Source organism: Monodon monoceros, unplaced genomic scaffold (genome assembly GCF_005190385.1).
Source record: "Monodon monoceros isolate NGI ecotype Baffin Bay Population unplaced genomic scaffold, NGI_Narwhal_1 Super_Scaffold_16, whole genome shotgun sequence".
In the NCBI taxonomy this organism is placed as follows: domain Eukaryota; kingdom Metazoa; phylum Chordata; class Mammalia; order Artiodactyla; family Monodontidae; genus Monodon; species Monodon monoceros.
In genome coordinates this window covers 1004527-1019912 of record NW_021703772.1, presented here as the reverse complement: position 1 = coordinate 1019912, position 15386 = coordinate 1004527, and the positions used below count along the sequence as shown (strand labels likewise).

The window sequence follows — 15386 nt, the reverse complement described above, 5'->3', positions numbered from 1 at the left end:
AGGCCCACTTCCTCCACCTGGGTTGGCCCATCTCACCTCCCAGTTCACTGGTACCCAGACCACCAGAGGGAGACCCCCCCCGGGGGGCTGACCCTGGACTTGGGTGAGGAGCCCCGGGTCAGGACGGGGGAGGCCCCTGCCGGGGGCCCTGTTCACAGAGGTGAGGGCACCTTGAAGCAGGCTGAGACCCGCCGGAGAGAGAGGAGGTGGCAGAGCCGGGGCTGAGTGTGGGGCAGCGCTAACCACGAGATTGGTGAGGTGCAGACGCATGCTGGGGCCCGGGAAGCCTGTCCGAAGGGAGACAAGAGTGGGCGCCCCCATTTCGCTTAAGCCTTGGAGAGAGAGCCAGCGGCTACCAGAGGGAGAAAAGGAAACCAAGGACGGGGTCCTTCTCAGGGCCTGGGCCTGCACAGCTGCTGCGCGGGAAAAGCCAATTCTTGCCAAACCAAAAAGATCAGGACGTTTCCAGATGAACCCCTCGCAGACGGCCACCGTGGGGAGCTGGCCTCTCACTCGTGGCTTTGGTTTGGCTTGGTGGTTTTGTCACATCCCAGATCCACAGAGGGGGGAATGTCGGAAGGACCCAGCTCTTTCTGGCTGAGACTGCGAGAGCCCACCCCCGTTTCTCCCGGTGTCCTCGCCCCCGTGTGCCCCGACCCCACGCCTGCCTGGCACCCGGCCACCCTGGCCCTAGCGGCCGGGCTTCCTGAGAGGCCTGCGTGCAGCTGGCCCTGGGGCCGCACCTCCCCCTCGGGCTCAGCAGAGCAGGAACCCAGCCGGGGCATCTCGGAGAGAGCCACGCGGTTTTGTCCAGTGGGCCAGCATCTCACACTCAGGGAAGAGTAATCAGAATAAATCCATGACGCGCCAGCTGAGAACCTGCTTCTTTCCAGGAGGAACCAGTGGGCCCTTCACTGCACCACCCGCACCCAAGGGCTCCCAGTGCAAACCCCGCTATCTGGGGACCAGCCTCGGCCTTCAGCTTTCAGTACTGGTGCTGCAAGGTCAAGACTTCCAAACACTTCCATCAGTCTAGCCCAAGGAAGCAATCTGAAACTCCTAAAGAGTGTGCTGTTAAAGCTATCTTACACCTTTGCGTATATGTAAATTCAGTTTTCATGAGCTGAATTTCCTACTACTACAGCTAGGTTTCTAGGCCCTTCCTTCACCTTCCTGCTTGCATTCCATTCCATGGTCATAGACATAAGGATGGACTGGGTACGCCCAACCTGCCTGCAGGGTGGGGGGCCCCCGCTCCCCCCCGAACTTGGCCTCTCTCCTCTGTCCAGGAAACTGAATCATGGGCTCCTCTGCAAAGGGCACTTTCCCATGAGGGCACGCGGCCACCAGCACCATCTCCGGCACTGGGGGTCAGGAGGGACAGGACGCCCTCACATTTAGACAGAGACTGGCTCAAAGAGAGGCCGGGCTGCCCGGGACCCAGGGCCTCAGAAGGAGGCCCTTCCACTGCCCAGGCACCTGCCCTTCCTTCCCTGCTCCCCGGCACGGCCGGCTCCAGCTTCTGCCCCTCTCCCCACAGAGAGGGTAGGGGCACTGGGAGCAGACCAGGACCCTCCATCTCTTTTGGAAAACAGTGGAGGGAGGGAAAGCCACGCTGGCCGGTGCAGGGCGGCGGGGGGGGGGGGGGGCCGCAAAGATGCATGGCTCCACCTTTCCGAATGCCCCTGCGGGCCCTGAACGGGCAGGGGCGTTGCTCTTCCCGAGTCCCGGAGGCCTCTCTGCGGAAACAGGCCCACCAGTGAGGAGCCCGTGCCCCGGGGCACCCTGCCCTCCTCCATCACTGGGGCCCCTCCAGGAAGGCCAGGAACCCCCGCGCCCCCTCACGCCCTGTCCTGGGGAGGACCCGCTCGCCGGGGGCCGCGCCCTGACGGCGGTCAAATCGTGCCCGCAGCAGTGCTCCTGTGCAAAAGAGCTGGTTCCTTCCCAGCATGCTGTCCTCGACCTCACCAACCTTCCTACTACACTGAACAGGGGGGGCCGGTCGTAAAACGGGTCCCGGCCGTCGCACGGCATGCGCTCCGGAAAGACGTCGTCCTCCAGGTCCTCCTCCTCCCCCACGCTCTGCTCCTCAGCAGGCTCGGCAGCGTCGGAGTCGGGGCTCGAGGAGGCGGGGGAGGGGGTGAGAGCAGCCATGCGCTCGCTCATGCATGTGTTGAGAAGAGGGTAGCTGTTGCAGCCAGAGATGACTGAACTGGGGTTAGTACGACAAGACAGAGAGAAGTTAACGCCAGCTCCTCGGGGGCGGACGGGGCGGGGCAGGGGCTTCCGAGGAGAACCCAAACCAAACACACAGACCGTCGAGGATGCTGCCTCGACAGGCAAGAGAGCCTAAGTGCCCGGTCCCCAGGCGTGGGAAGACACCGCACGGGGGGGGTCAGTGTAAAGCTCCGGAAGGTTCCGGAGGGCACCGGCAGGTATGGTCCCGACCAGGTGTGGCTGAGGCCGGTGAGGGCCTCGGGAGCCTGGCCGCACTGAGGCCTCAGGAACCTTGCCCCGTGGGGGGCAGGGGCCGGGTGCAGCCCCCGGACCAGGAGACTGGGGACATTAGGCGTGGACTCTGAGCTCTGGGAGGACACGGCTCCGCCTCCCGCTCACACCCCACCTGAAAGCCTGACCAAGCCTCACATTCACACACACGGACAGGTGTCACCTGACGGCCATGGTCCCGGAGCGGGGGTGGGTGGCGATGCTGAGACCCCGCTCCCTGGCCAGGGCCCACCGATGTGTGGAGAGGACTGGCCAGGGGGCTCAGACCAGGAAGGACCAGGGCCGGGGAGTCGGGATGGAGAAAGGCATCTGGCCGGCCCACTCCTCGTGTCAGGGCCAGGGCCCAACCCCACGCTGCCCCCCACCTTCTCTCAATCTCTCAGCCCGGGGGGAGGAGGCGCCTACCTGCCCACGAGCCGGAACCAGGGGAAGCGGTCGTAGAAGGGGTCTCCACCAGTCACCACGTTGTCACAGTCCTCGATGACGCTGGAGGGCACCTCGGCCGCCCGGTCGTACATCTCCCGCATCAGGTCCAGCCGCTGCCTGCAGGGCAGAGGTCAGCGTGGGCCCCGGTGGAGCATCCTGGGGTCTCAGGCCCAGCACGGCTCAGGCCACAGCATCCTGCTCAGGGTCACCCACGGCTCAAGCTGGTTTGACAGGAGGACCCTCTGGGGTCCTCAGAGTCAGCCGACCGTGGCCAAGGGGCTTGCAGTTCGCTCACGCTCCTGCCTTGCCTGCTCAGGGTGGTTGAACACGTTCCTCTCGGCCCCCGTGATGGCCGCGGCACGTCAGCCGGGTGGGGTCGGGGACCAGCCCCGCTCAGGACGGGGAGTCGGGGCACGGAGCCCCGGAAGTTCGTAGGGCAACGGGCAAATTGTGAGAAGACACAGGAAACAAGGCGTTTTAGAGGCTATCCCCCGGAAAACCGGCAGGTGGTGGGAGAGACGCAGACGTCTCCCTCAGGGTCTCAGGCGCAACAGGAGGGACGTGGGCTGGTGGGGGACGTCCGCCCTCCAAGAGCAGACGGCAGCCCAGGAGGACGGGGCAGAGGCAGGCACGTGTCTGTGAATGCGCGTGGGTCAGTGCGTGTGCCGGGGGCGGGGACCTCATAAGAAGGGAAAGCGTCTGCGTGTGAGGGTGTGTGAGCGGAATGGAGCGCGTATAAAAGTGTCTGCGTGCGTCAGCGCGTCGTGACCACGTTTTCCGTTCTCTGCATCTCATGACGTTTCCACATCTCTGGGGGCCACATCACTTCCCCCCGACAGTGAGCAGCCTGTGGGTGAGCCCACCTCCACACAAGCCACCACCCGCCCCTTAGCCGACTTGCACGCCAGCCGGCTCCCCAGCCCTAAATCACCCGGGCACAGCCCAGGCCTGAAGCCCGCAGGCGTTATGCTGACCAGCCAGTCCTCACTGTTCACCCTGCCCTGCTTTGCCCATGAAAACCTCGCAGAGGCCGTGGCAAGGCCCTCCTCTCCCTCCTTGGCCCCCGGACGGCCCTGTGCCCACGCGCCTCTCGTTTCTAGGGGCACTTGAGCAACATTAAAATTGTCTTCAGTGGCAAAGAGCCGTCCTGTCACCTTCACCCAGGAAGAGCCAGGCGCACGTCACGGTGAGCGTGCGGGACCTGAGGTAGAGCCGTAGGGCAGACACCTCCCAGGACACCTGGCCGACCTCCCTGGGGCCCCCACCCGGCCCTCCTCCACCCCCCCCCAGGTGGAGGAGCCCCCAGCTTCCTGCAGCGCCTCACCCGCCCCTTCCTCCAAACTGTGCCACTGCTCTGGTCGAGGAGAACATGGATTCTATAACGAGGCTGGATCCTACTTACATTTTTTCTTCTGATTTTAAAAGAAATTGAAACAGGAGAGACCGCTGCCTGGACACATGCGCCCCTTGCATCCCACGCCCGCCTCTGTCTCAGCGGCCTCGGCCCAGGCCCGGGGAGCCTTGCATCCCGCGTCCACCTGTCTCAGCGGCCTCGGCCCAGGCCCGGGGAGCCTTGCATCCCGCGTCCACCTGTCTCAGCGGCCTCGGCCCAGGCCCGGGGAGCCTTGCATCCCACGCCCACCTCTGTCTGTTTCAGTGGCCTCAGCCCAGGCCCGGGGAGCCTTGCATCCCACGCCCGCCTCTGTCTGTCTCAGCGGCCTCGGCGCAGGCCCGGGGAGCCTTGCATCCCACGCCCACCTCTATCTGTTTCAGTGGCCTCGGCCCAGGCCCGGGGAGCAGCCCCGCCCCACTGCCCACCGCATGGCCCACCCGCTGCACCTGAGCTTCTCCAGCGTCCAGTAGTGGGTGGCCCCGTTCTTCTGGTCCTGGACCTCCACGGCCACGATGGTTCGGGGGAAGGGGCGAGTCTCTCGGTCTTTGGCGGCCTCTGGGGGCAGCAGGTCAGGCGGCAGTGGGGAGTACAGTGTGTCCGTAAGGAGGACAAACTGGAACTGGACCTGTGACCGGTGAGGAGGACGCCCGTCAGCCCCGGGGAGGGTGGAGCCCGGCCCTGGAAGGGCCTCCTTCCCGCTGCCTGTCCCTCAACCGTCCTCGGAACCTTCCCGCCGACTCCACCTGGAGAGGAGGCTCCACCTGCCCACCGGCCTGCCTACGCGTCCCGCTCTGTCAGTCTGGGGCCCCCCCCGGGAGGCGGCGCAGCCTGGCACCGAGGCCCGGCGGGAAGCAGGACGGGTGACGCCCGCCCTCCGAGGCACAGACAGCAGGGGCAGGTGCAGCGGCAGGGGCCCACCTTCTTCTTGAGCTCGACGCTGATGGCGTTGGCCTCCTTGAGGAAGATGGCGTTGCCCCACAGCAGGTCCCGCAGGGACGTGAACTGGTACCACTTCCACTTCCGGAAGGCCCACAGCGCCAGTTCACACTCCCTCTCCGTCCACTGGACTGCGGGGAGAGGCGCACGGGGTCATCACGGGGCTGGACGCTCGGTGCGCGGGTCCCCAGTTGCACACTAACGCCCTGCCGCAGGGGACGACCCTCGTGCCCCAAAGAGGCCGCCGGCTCCCCCAGCGTGAGCGCCAGGGTCCTGAGAGTCGGGCTGGAGCTCAGCAAGGACCTGGGGGACAGCAGTGGGACGGGGGCAGGAGGGCAGACCGGGGCTTGTCCCACACACCCTCTCGGGTGGACGGGTCCAGCCGGGGGAGACCTGGTCACATCAGCACAAAGGTCCCGACCAGCTGACCGGAGGCCGAGCTGGACGTGAACACCCTGCCCTTCGGCCGCCCTCGGGCCCCCAGCGGCGAGAGGTCAGCCAGTGGGCCGCCCAAGCAAATGCTCCCAGAGCGGGTCCTGAGGTGTAGAGCAGAGACCTTGTCCCGGGAGGAGCACCAGCCTCCCTCGGGCAGGACAGGGGTGAGTGGACGCAGGGCACCCGCCTGGGAACACCCACCCGCCCCGTCGTCCTCACGCTCCAGGCTGCCCCCGCCAGAACCAGCGGGCGGGTGCTGCTGCAGCCCAGCCCCCGCATCCTGCCTGCAGGCCGGGGACCCCAGGGCAAAGGTGCCAAGCAGCTGACCTGCAGGGAGCAGCCCGGGGCCGCCTCTTTCCTGAGTCCCCTCCGCAGCCCACCTCCACGCGGGACAGGGCCCCTCACCTTCATCCTCCGGCCCCTCCTCCTCCTCATTCACCTCCGGGTAGTACCGGGAGTCCATCTGCTTCTGCAAGGCCTCCAGCTTGCTCTCATAGTCCTGGCGCAGAAGCGAGGCTGGTGGCTCCACATGGAGACCAGCCCGTCGTCCCCAGCCCTCCCACCCGGGCCCGGGCCCAGGGCGCCCGGACGCAGCCCCAGCACAGCGGGCCTCCCCACTCTCCCTGGTTCCACCCCTCGGGCCCTCCTCTTTCGGCCTCGAGCGCCCGCCGCCCTCACCAGCCTCTGCTGCTCCAGGAGGTAGGTGGCCTCCTCGCGCTCCCGGCGGTACTGGTCCTCCAGCTCCTGCAGCCTGCGAGAGCGTGCGGGGGTGAGGGCGGGCGGGGCGACGGCGGGTGCGGGGGGCGCCCGGGCGGCAGCCCCTGGGGCCTCACCTCTGCTCCATCTCCTGCTTCATGTCGATGCCCTGCTTCTCCAGCAGCTCGCGCTGGGCGAAGGCCCAGTCCACGGGCTCGGCGGGCGTCTCCGCGCAGGGCGTGCGCTCACGCTCCTGCCTTGCCTGCTCAGGGTGGTTGAACCGGAACACGTGGCTCTTTCCCATGATGATGCGGTTTCCTGGGGGATGGAGGCGAGGCCAGAGTTGGTGGACATTTAGCCTCAGCTGGTCTCGGGGGTGAGAGTGGGGAGGAGGAGGGAAAGAGGACGAATGCAGCTGGGGCTGCATCCTAGCACCACCCACCCCTGGGAGGGCCTCCAGCCGCCAGGAGCCGGACCCCCGGGTCCTGTGCCCGGGGTCACCCTTGCCCCCGCCAGGGGGCCACCTCCCCCACCAGGACCTGAGCGGGCCTCCCCACTCTCCCCGGTTCCTCCCCTCGGCCCCTCCCCTTTCAGCAGCAGCGATGGTGGCAAAACACAACCTGGGGCTTCTCCACTGCCCCATCCCCTCCAGGGCCCCACGGGTGCCACCCCCCGGGGCCAGCCTGGCCTCCTGCTCCCGTGCGCTGGGTCTTGGCACTCCCCTACCCAGGGGCTGGGCTTGGCCCCCTCCTGCAGGGAGCTTCCCTTCCCATCTGTCCCACCGGCGGAAGCAGGGCAGGGGTCTGCGTGTTTCCGGGGCAGGGTCCACCCTGTCTGCAGGACCCTCCAGGGTGCACCTGTCCCACGAGGGCAGGGCCTGCTGTCTCTGGACAGTCCTGCCGGTGGGGCTCTCTTTGGCTGGCCTAGTTTCTCTCCAGCTTTTTCTCCAGGAACCTCGGCTCTGCCTTGCGGCCTGCAGAGCTGGTTCAGCCCCTCTCCCCACAGGAGAACCCGGGCCTGCAGGCTGGTCCTCCCCAGGCCTCCCTCAGCCCCTCCTCCAGCTCCCGAGCTCGGCTGCCCCTCCCAGCCCGGGCCCTGCCCCGAGCCCGCAAGCACCAGGCCCCATCCTGAAACAACAGGGGGGAGAAGGGAACTCTGGACCTGCCCTTGCCCAGCTCAACTGCCCCATCTCCCCACACTGGCGGCCAGGCGAGCACACCAGCCACTGGCGGCCAGGCGAGGCCCATGAACCCAGGACACATGGTGTGTCCCTCCCTCAAAGCATCCCTCGGGACCCCAAAGGCAGGACCCTGGGTCCTGGAAGCTAAAAACAAGGCCCTTCAGGGTGGCCGGAGAGGTCTGCATGTCAGGCTGCCAGGCGTCACCTTCTAGGCCTCCCATCCCCTCTGCACCCCCAGTTGGGGAAGGGGAGGGTCCCCCTCATTCTTAGCAAAAAGTCACCCCAGCCAAAGTTGACACGATGGTCAGTGTTGTGTGTCAGTTTGGCTGGGCTGGGGAGCCCAACGGTGCACCTACAATCACGTGACCTCGGGAAGGAGACCACCCACCGTTACGCAGGCGGGCCTCCCCCCACCGGGTGAAAGGCCTCAGGAGCTAAACTGAGGCTGCCCTGAGGAGAAAGTCCCGCCTGTGGATTTCAGACGTGCCTGCCCAGCCCTCACCACGTCCTGAGCCAATTCCATTAAATAAGTCTCTTGATAGGTGAACAGACAGATAGATAGACGACACACACATCTCCAGGTGTGTTTTAGAACATGAGGACACGAAGCCAGGGGGCCGGCGTCCGGAGGCCAGGGCAGCGCGCCAGCCCCACCGGGGCTCTCGGACAGGCGCCCCCCGCCCGGAATCCCGCCTCGGCGCCCCTGGAGCGGCCTTCTCCCCCCACCCGCCCCAGCCCGTGCGCTGCCCGGCTGGTGGGGGGCGGATTGGGGTGCCGCACGAGCAGGAGGGGCGTGCGTGCAGGGCGGGCAGCACGGGGGCCACCCCTGCCTCCACTGTACCTGACCGCAGGACACTGGGCTCCGTGACTTTCTTGCCATTGACGTAGGTGTCTGCCCCTTCACAGGGTTCCAAGGTCACCACGGCTATAGGACAGATGGGGGCACGGAGAGGACCGTGAGGGGCTGTCCTCCTGGCCGCATCCCCGTCTGAGCCCAGCAAGCCCCGCTCAGGGTCGGGGGCAGGGGGCTCGACCCACCTGGCCACCTGCCACCCAGGCGCGGCCCCCGCCAGGCCCCTCTCCTCCCCGTGGCACCTGGCTTGCGCCTCGAGAAGCTGGAGGGGCCTCTCAGCCCCTCACAGGTGAGGAAAGTGATGCCCAGTTGGGAGGCTCACGGGCCCAAGTCAGAGGCGGGGAGGCCGTGCTGGGTGACCGCCCCGCCCTGCAGGGTCTCCAGGTGGGATGGGAAACAGTGGCTCGCATGTCCCCAGGAGTCCCAGAGCCCCTCCTGGCTTTGTGCCCACCCACCGAGGGGACAGAGAGCTTTGGGGACGGAATTCTGGGAGAACCAATGTCCGCAGCACTGTTTAAGGCCACCCTGAAGTGGCCTGGTCACAGAGGGGGCTTTGGTCACTGGTCTGCATCCCAGAGGCTGTCCAGACGCCTGCCCTGATCTCGGGGGCTGAGGGCACTGGGACAGCCCAGCAGGTGCCTTCTCGAGAAGGAAGGGTCATGCCCAGAACTGGCAGTGGGGACAGAGGCCCGAGGGCAGGCCGGCCAGGGAGATGGACAGATGGCCGCTCCCAGCCCACGGGAAGGCGTGGCCTAAGAATAGCCGTCCCTTCGATCCAGGCTCAGTGCCCTCCTGCCCGTGAGCACCCCAACCAGCCCCCTGTGCAGGGACGGAGCTGCATGTCCCCAGCCCAGCCTTCAGAGCACCTTTTGGGGTGGGGCAGGGGGGCTCCCGGGACTGAGTGGGGAGCCAGGAGGGCCGACACCAGCAGCGCCGGGTAGGGGCGGGGCTGGGGGAGGCCATACCTTCACCGCCCCCTCGGGAGTCGCTCCGGAAGACGCAGTGCTTCTCCTTGATGAAGTGCCCGCTCAGGACTATGTCCTGCCGCTTCTCTGCGCCTTCCCGGCCCACTCTGTGTGTGTGGTGCGGTCGTCAGCGCCGGCTGGACGCAGGGCACCACGACGCCACCCACTGGCCCGCCTGGTCCCCCTGCAGCCCCCAGGATGCCCAGCTCTTACGGGAAATGCCTGGAGAGCACAAGTGGGGGTCCAGGGGACAGCCCCCAAAGCGGCCTGGCCTGGGGGAGCCACACTGCCCAGAGGGGCCCACAGCACCCCTGCCAGCAGATGCCCGGGCTCAGCGACCCCTCAGTGGGGGAGCCCAGTCCTCCCCTCGCCCCGTCGATCCCCACCTGGTGATCCCATCCTTGATGTAGTAGAGAAGGCACTCGGACATGAGCGGGTCCTCATTCAGGTTGACGAGATGCGGCGTCTGCGGAGATAGAAGGGTCACCTCTCTTCGGGGGGCAGGGGGGGAGCCCAGCCCAGGCTGCCTGCTGCCCTCTCTCTCCCCAGGACCAGATTGCCACCCGTCCTAGGCCTGGCCTCTCGGGGGACACAGTATCCTCCCAGCCTGGCAGAGAGGAGAAGACTTTGATGGGGACCCCAGAGTCTTGGGAGGACAGCTGCCAGGTGGCACTTGGGGGGCTGGGCTTCAGGAGGGGCTGGGACCCCAGCTCTGAGCACGTGAGTGCCCAGGGAGTTCTTGGAGGCTGTGGTAGGCCCTTGGGTGTGCAGGGCAAGGCTGGGTCTCATGGGGCCTGGGCCTGGTCATCCATCCTAAAATGGGGCTGCAGGTCCCCATTCCAACCGGGGCAGCCAGGAGCTGAGGGCCCCGGGATTAGGACACTGGGCAGGGAGGGGTCGGGCCCTGGATGCCAGGGAGCAGAGAGGCTGTGAAAAAAGTCCCCCTGAGCCACCCAGGTCAGACGCCCACACCTGTCCTAACCACGGGTCTACCAAAGCATGACCCAAGGCCAAGGTGACCACTTCCCACAAGCTGCCCCATCTAAGCACTGCCCTTGGCTCCCCACCCCAGCCCGTGCCCAGGGCAGCCACTGCAGGCTCTGTCCACTGGGCCTTGGACCAGCACCCCCTCTCTTCACTTTCTCCATTGCTCTCGCCCGGGGTCTCTGGGCCCCAACACTTCCTGACCTCACACCCGGTCCCGGGCAAGGATCCTGCAACATGGCAGAGGCTGGAACAGCTTCCTGTCTGTTCCCCACCTGGCACCTTGGGGCAAGCTGCCCCCACCCTGAGCTACAAACCCCTCTAACACCCCTGCACAGGGTTGTGGACACCTGGTCATCAGACACAGGACATACCATCCACAGCGGCCCCTTCCCCTGAGCACAGAAGGCGTCCAGCCAGGAAGGGCCTGTGCTCCCTCCACGGGGCCGAGCGGGGGACCCAGCTGGCCCATGTGCTTCTCCAGAGTCCAGTGGGGACCCCACTGTCCGCCAGAGGAAGTGTCCCTGGTGGTCCCGAGGGCCGCCCTCCCACTCCTGGACAATGTCCAGACCCGGGGCCACCAGCAGATCCCTCTGCCACCAATGAAGCCAAAGGACTGCACAGCCAGTGTCCTGAGGGCACCTGTACCCCAGCTTCGCCTGCCCACCCCGGGGCACTGCACCCACGGACAACGCAACAGCTCAAGAGCAAAGCATTCCAAACGAAAACCAAAGGCCCATCTGACAGGCACTGAAGCAGGACCCCGCCAGGGCGCCACCTGCTCCCCGCCCTGCCGAGGGCCTCCCAGGCACCCCTCCTCCCTGCTTCTGGGCCGGAGTGCATGGGTGCAGGAGAAGCCTGAGGAGCCCGGCCCTGTCCCCAGGGAGCAGCCGCCCTAGCGGATGTGCCCATCCTACCAGCACCCTGTGCTCCTTTTCCCTTGGGGCCCCAATGGCTCCGTGGGGGGTTCCACGTGCCGCCAGCTTCGAAGGCTGGCAAACAAAGAAACCCTTTGCTGGGGTGAAAAGTCAGCCAGGCACTTCCTCAGCAACAAGGCAGCAGAGGCAGGGCCTGCGGAGTCCTGTGCTGGCGTCAGAACAGACGCCACTGCCTTCCAGGCAGGCTTCTGCGCTTGAAGCTAAGCTCCTAAGGGCTCTGAGGGTCTGGCAATCTTGGGGGTGGGGGCATGGGTGTGGGGGTCTGGGTCCTAGAATCACACAGAGACTTTTCCCCTGATGTTCATGCTTTGCCCCATCTGAGCTACTGAACAGGGGGTGGTGCTCTGCTCCATTTGAGGGCCGGGGCCATGGGCAAGCTGGGCCTGGGTGGGAGAAGAGGGGTCCCCGCTGGGACAGCCAGACCCTGCTTTAGCTAATCTCCAAGAGCGCAGCTGGCTCCCAGCTCGTGTCCAGCCAGGCCCTGCCCATGAGGGGTGCAGGCTCCTGGGGGTCCAGGCCCCACCTGTTTCAGGACCCCATCCACCCCTCAGGCAGCTAAGTGACCTCTCTGACGTCCTAAGGCCATAGGGACATCCCACCATGAGGAGGCAGGGTCTAGGCTCCACACAGGGAAGGGATGGCTGCGGGTGAGCCTGGCTGGGTGCCAGGAGCCACTCTGCCTGCTCCCAGGAGGACCCTGCTGACCTTCCAGGAGCCGACACCCTGCCAAGGGCCGCAGGTCCCCCAGCCCTGTCCACATCGGGGCAGCCCAGAGAATGGCCGGCTCCTACCTTTTTGGGAGAGAACACCCCCAGGGTGCCGCCGTCCTCCCTCATGGCCACGCCCATCTCGGCCAGCAGCGCTTCCCTGGGGGATAGAGCGGGGGTCAGCACCCGCACAACCTTTCATCTGGTCAGTGAGTTCAGGTGTCCACTTGAGGGACTGGTCCCCTGACTGGGGATCGGCTCAATGGGGCCATTGGTGACGGCGGGGGGCATGTCACTGGATGAGAGGGGACGGGTATGTCCTAAACTGGGCGCGGCCACCCCTGGGTACAGGAGCCGAGAGCTGAGCACAGGGCTGCTGCCGGCCCCCAGCCCGCACCGCCCACCTCTCCATCCGTATGGCTTCCGTCCGCCGCAGCTTCTCCTCCCAGGTCTCATTGAGCTCAGCGATGATCTTCTCCGTCTCCTGGGGAGCAGACAAAGCAGAGCGAGGTCAGTGCGGGGGGCAGGCAGTGGACAGAGGCCTGCGTGCCAGGCAAAGGGGAGACGAGTAGCCGGGCCTGCAGGGCCCAGCACCCCAATTCCCAGGTCCATCCAGGCTGCTCGAAGTCTGAAAGGTCAAGGTGAAGGGCTGAGGGCTAAGACATGCGAAGGACGCGTGTCTTTGCTGTGGACACACACAGAGAACAGAGAGAAAGGCAGAATAAACCCAGAGGGAGAAACAAACACGCAGGGAGACGCTGACACCGGTTTTGAGGCTCGGATGCCCCTGGACCACGGATGAGACGGACGACACTTCCCACATCAGCACTGCCTCCCCGTTTCCTTCCCAGCCCCCACATTCCAGTGGGCCTCTGTACCCCAGGTCCATCCCGGGTGGACGCCTCCCACACCTCAGGTGGGCCCTACGCCCCAGGGTGGCCGCACGGTCCACCCCCTCATCAGCCCGGGTCTGGCGCCTGTGCCGTTGTCCCCTCCGTCTGGGCTCGCCGTCCGCCGCTCACACCCGGCACCTTGTACCCACTCGCTGAAGGAAGCCAGTAACCCTAACCCTAAACGCAGGCCGCCGTGGCCAGGCCGGGAGGGTGAAGACCATGCAGGAGCAGGTATAAGCACGGAAACCCAGGAGGGAGGGTGCAGAGGCCATAGGACCCCCGCCCCAATCAGCAGACGGGCCCCACGGTCCTGGACAGGGTGCACCGACCCCCTGGACGGGGTGCTTGGGGTCGGGGGCCGAGACTCACCCCGCGTCCCCCTGCATGGCTCACTTCGCCTCTGACCAAGCCCCTCCGCCTGCGACCATCCAAGAGGAGGGGTCTTGGCCTAGCGCCCACCAGGTCCGAGCCCGGCCCTGCCTCACCTTCAGCCTTTCTATGGCCTCTTCACTGCCTGGGGCAAACAAGATGCGCTCGTGCAGGCTGGACACAGAGGCGGCACGGCTGGACAGGGCCGAGAGCGAGGACGACGGGCTCACACCCACCAGGGCGTTGGTCACTGTGGAGAGATTGTCAGGGACTGCACTCAGCTCCACCCCGCCACGGTTACAGTTACTGTTCTCAAGGTCGGACACGTCTACGGGAGGAAGCGGGGCAGACAGACGGGAGGAGAGAAAAGAAAGACCAAGTTGGGAAAAAGCAAGAGGCAGGTGAAGAGAAGGTAGCAAGCAGGGACCAGGAGCTGGGCACCCGCACGAGCACATGCAATGCTACCCCTGCCACGGTGCGGCTGCGCCACCAGGTCCCTCGGCATCCCTGCCCAGGGCCTCCGCTCCCCCCGCACACATGCCGAGCCTGCGGGCCACCGGCGTCCCTGCCCTCCTGACCCCCTGCCCACCGCCCTTTGCTGCCACTGCCCAGCGGCCGCCCTGCACCCAGGCCCTGACTCCCATCCTCATCCTCTCTGCCCCCCGTGCCGCCACCCACCAGCCCGCCACGCACCCCGAGCGGCCTGGCCGAGCCGTGGACTGTGGGACCTCCGAGGGAGCCCACGCTCCTCCACCCCAAGAAGCTGCTCTGGGCACCCCCCCCCTGCCCCGGCCTCCCTGCTCCCCGAGGCCCGGGAGTTGGGGCTGCCGCAGCCCCTGGGGCGGGAGGTGCCCAGGCCCCTCCTGGCAGAAGCAGACACACAGCAGAGCAGCGGCAGACGTAGGACAGCACGGGCACTGGGGAAACTGAGGGCGCCCTGTGGCCCCTGGGGTGGGGAGGCCCCAGCACGTGCCCCTGCCCAGGGAGCCGGGCCCACAGCCGGCAGGAGACGCAGGCTGGGAGGACCTGGCCGCATTCACACTCCTGGCGTTTCCAGGGGAAGGGGCCTCGGGGTGGGTGGGGTCAGAGGGGGGCCGGAGCCAGGAGTCGGGGATGGACCCGGCCCTGTGAGCTGTCCCAGCCTCTGTGCTGACATTCAGGCCTCTAGGAGCACAGCGGGCAGAGAGCCTGACCTCAGCCGCGCTCAGCCTGAGGAGGCCTTGGCTGCCCCGCGCCTCCCGGTTGCCTCAATTTCCCAGCAGACGCGAGGGTGAACCAGGATCACGGCTCGCAGGGTGCCGTGAGAGAGAGGGCTCAGGTCCCCCAGCCCCCAGGGGGAGAAGGCCAAGGAGGGGTGGGTGCGCCCCGCCCCCCCACCGTGCTGCCCTAGGCCCCGCGGGGCTAGGCCGAAGCAGGGATGCGCAGAGAGCAGCGGAGGGGATACACACATTTGGGTCCTCCGGGCACAGTGTTGGCTAAGGGGGGGAGGCGAGGGGGAGAGACAGAAACAGAAGAACAGGTTTGTCTCCAGAGGGCGCCGTCGCAGGCCGGGCATCAGGTAGGGTGGCGGTGGTCTTCAGCGGGACGGGGGGACAACCCCGGCACCGCGGCCGGCCGCTGTGGCTTCCGGGGAGACCGTCACCGGCCTGCTTGGGCCAGCGGCAAACCCAAACCAGGCCCAGTCCAGAACCCCGGCCCCCCACCCAGCGGTGGCTCCGCCTGGAGCCGGGAGCAGAGCCTGGGCCTCGGGCCAGAGGGGCCGCGAGGGCAGCGGGACCTGCCCCAGCCCCACAGCCCCGCTGCCCTGCCCAGGACGGGTGGGCTCAGACACTCACTGTCGGCGATGTCACCGAGACCCTGGGCGTACAGCAGGTCCCGCAGACGCGTCACCTCATCCTTCAGCTCGCGGATCAGCTTGTTGTTGGGGTCCTCGTTGATGACGGCGTTACAGCGGATCTGCTTGGCCCGGTCCGCGTACCTGGGCGGCAGAGGGGGGCTGGGGGCTGTGCTGCACGGCAGCCAAGGGCACCCGGAGCCCCGCCTGCGCCCAACTGCAGGGGCATCTCCGACAGGGAGTCACCAGGGCCACTGACCTACAGGGGG

General features: G+C 66.8%; 1 protein-coding gene across 5 annotated transcripts in view; it reads right to left on the bottom strand.

The window, feature by feature from the left end:
* KIF1A (kinesin family member 1A) overlaps positions 1–15386 on the bottom strand; it is an 88731-nt gene that overhangs the window by 36007 nt on the left and 37338 nt on the right. For 3 of the 5 annotated variants that reach the window (XM_029225309.1, XM_029225311.1, XM_029225310.1), the window contains exons 13-26: positions 15119–15261; positions 13400–13533; positions 12426–12505; positions 12106–12181; positions 9779–9858; positions 9393–9499; positions 8416–8499; positions 6532–6712; positions 6377–6449; positions 6104–6197; positions 5246–5394; positions 4774–4952; positions 2914–3051; positions 1973–2212 (exon numbers count right to left, since the gene is read on the bottom strand). In XM_029225309.1, the coding sequence (XP_029081142.1) occupies positions 1973–2212; positions 2914–3051; positions 4774–4952; positions 5246–5394; positions 6104–6197; positions 6377–6449; positions 6532–6712; positions 8416–8499; positions 9393–9499; positions 9779–9858; positions 12106–12181; positions 12426–12505; positions 13400–13533; positions 15119–15261 (1758 nt within the window). The remainder of the gene's footprint in view (positions 1–1972; positions 2213–2913; positions 3052–4773; positions 4953–5245; positions 5395–6103; positions 6198–6376; positions 6450–6531; positions 6713–8415; positions 8500–9392; positions 9500–9778; positions 9859–12105; positions 12182–12425; positions 12506–13399; positions 13534–15118; positions 15262–15386) is intronic. The other 2 variants (XM_029225312.1, XM_029225313.1) reach the window with 1 other exon arrangement.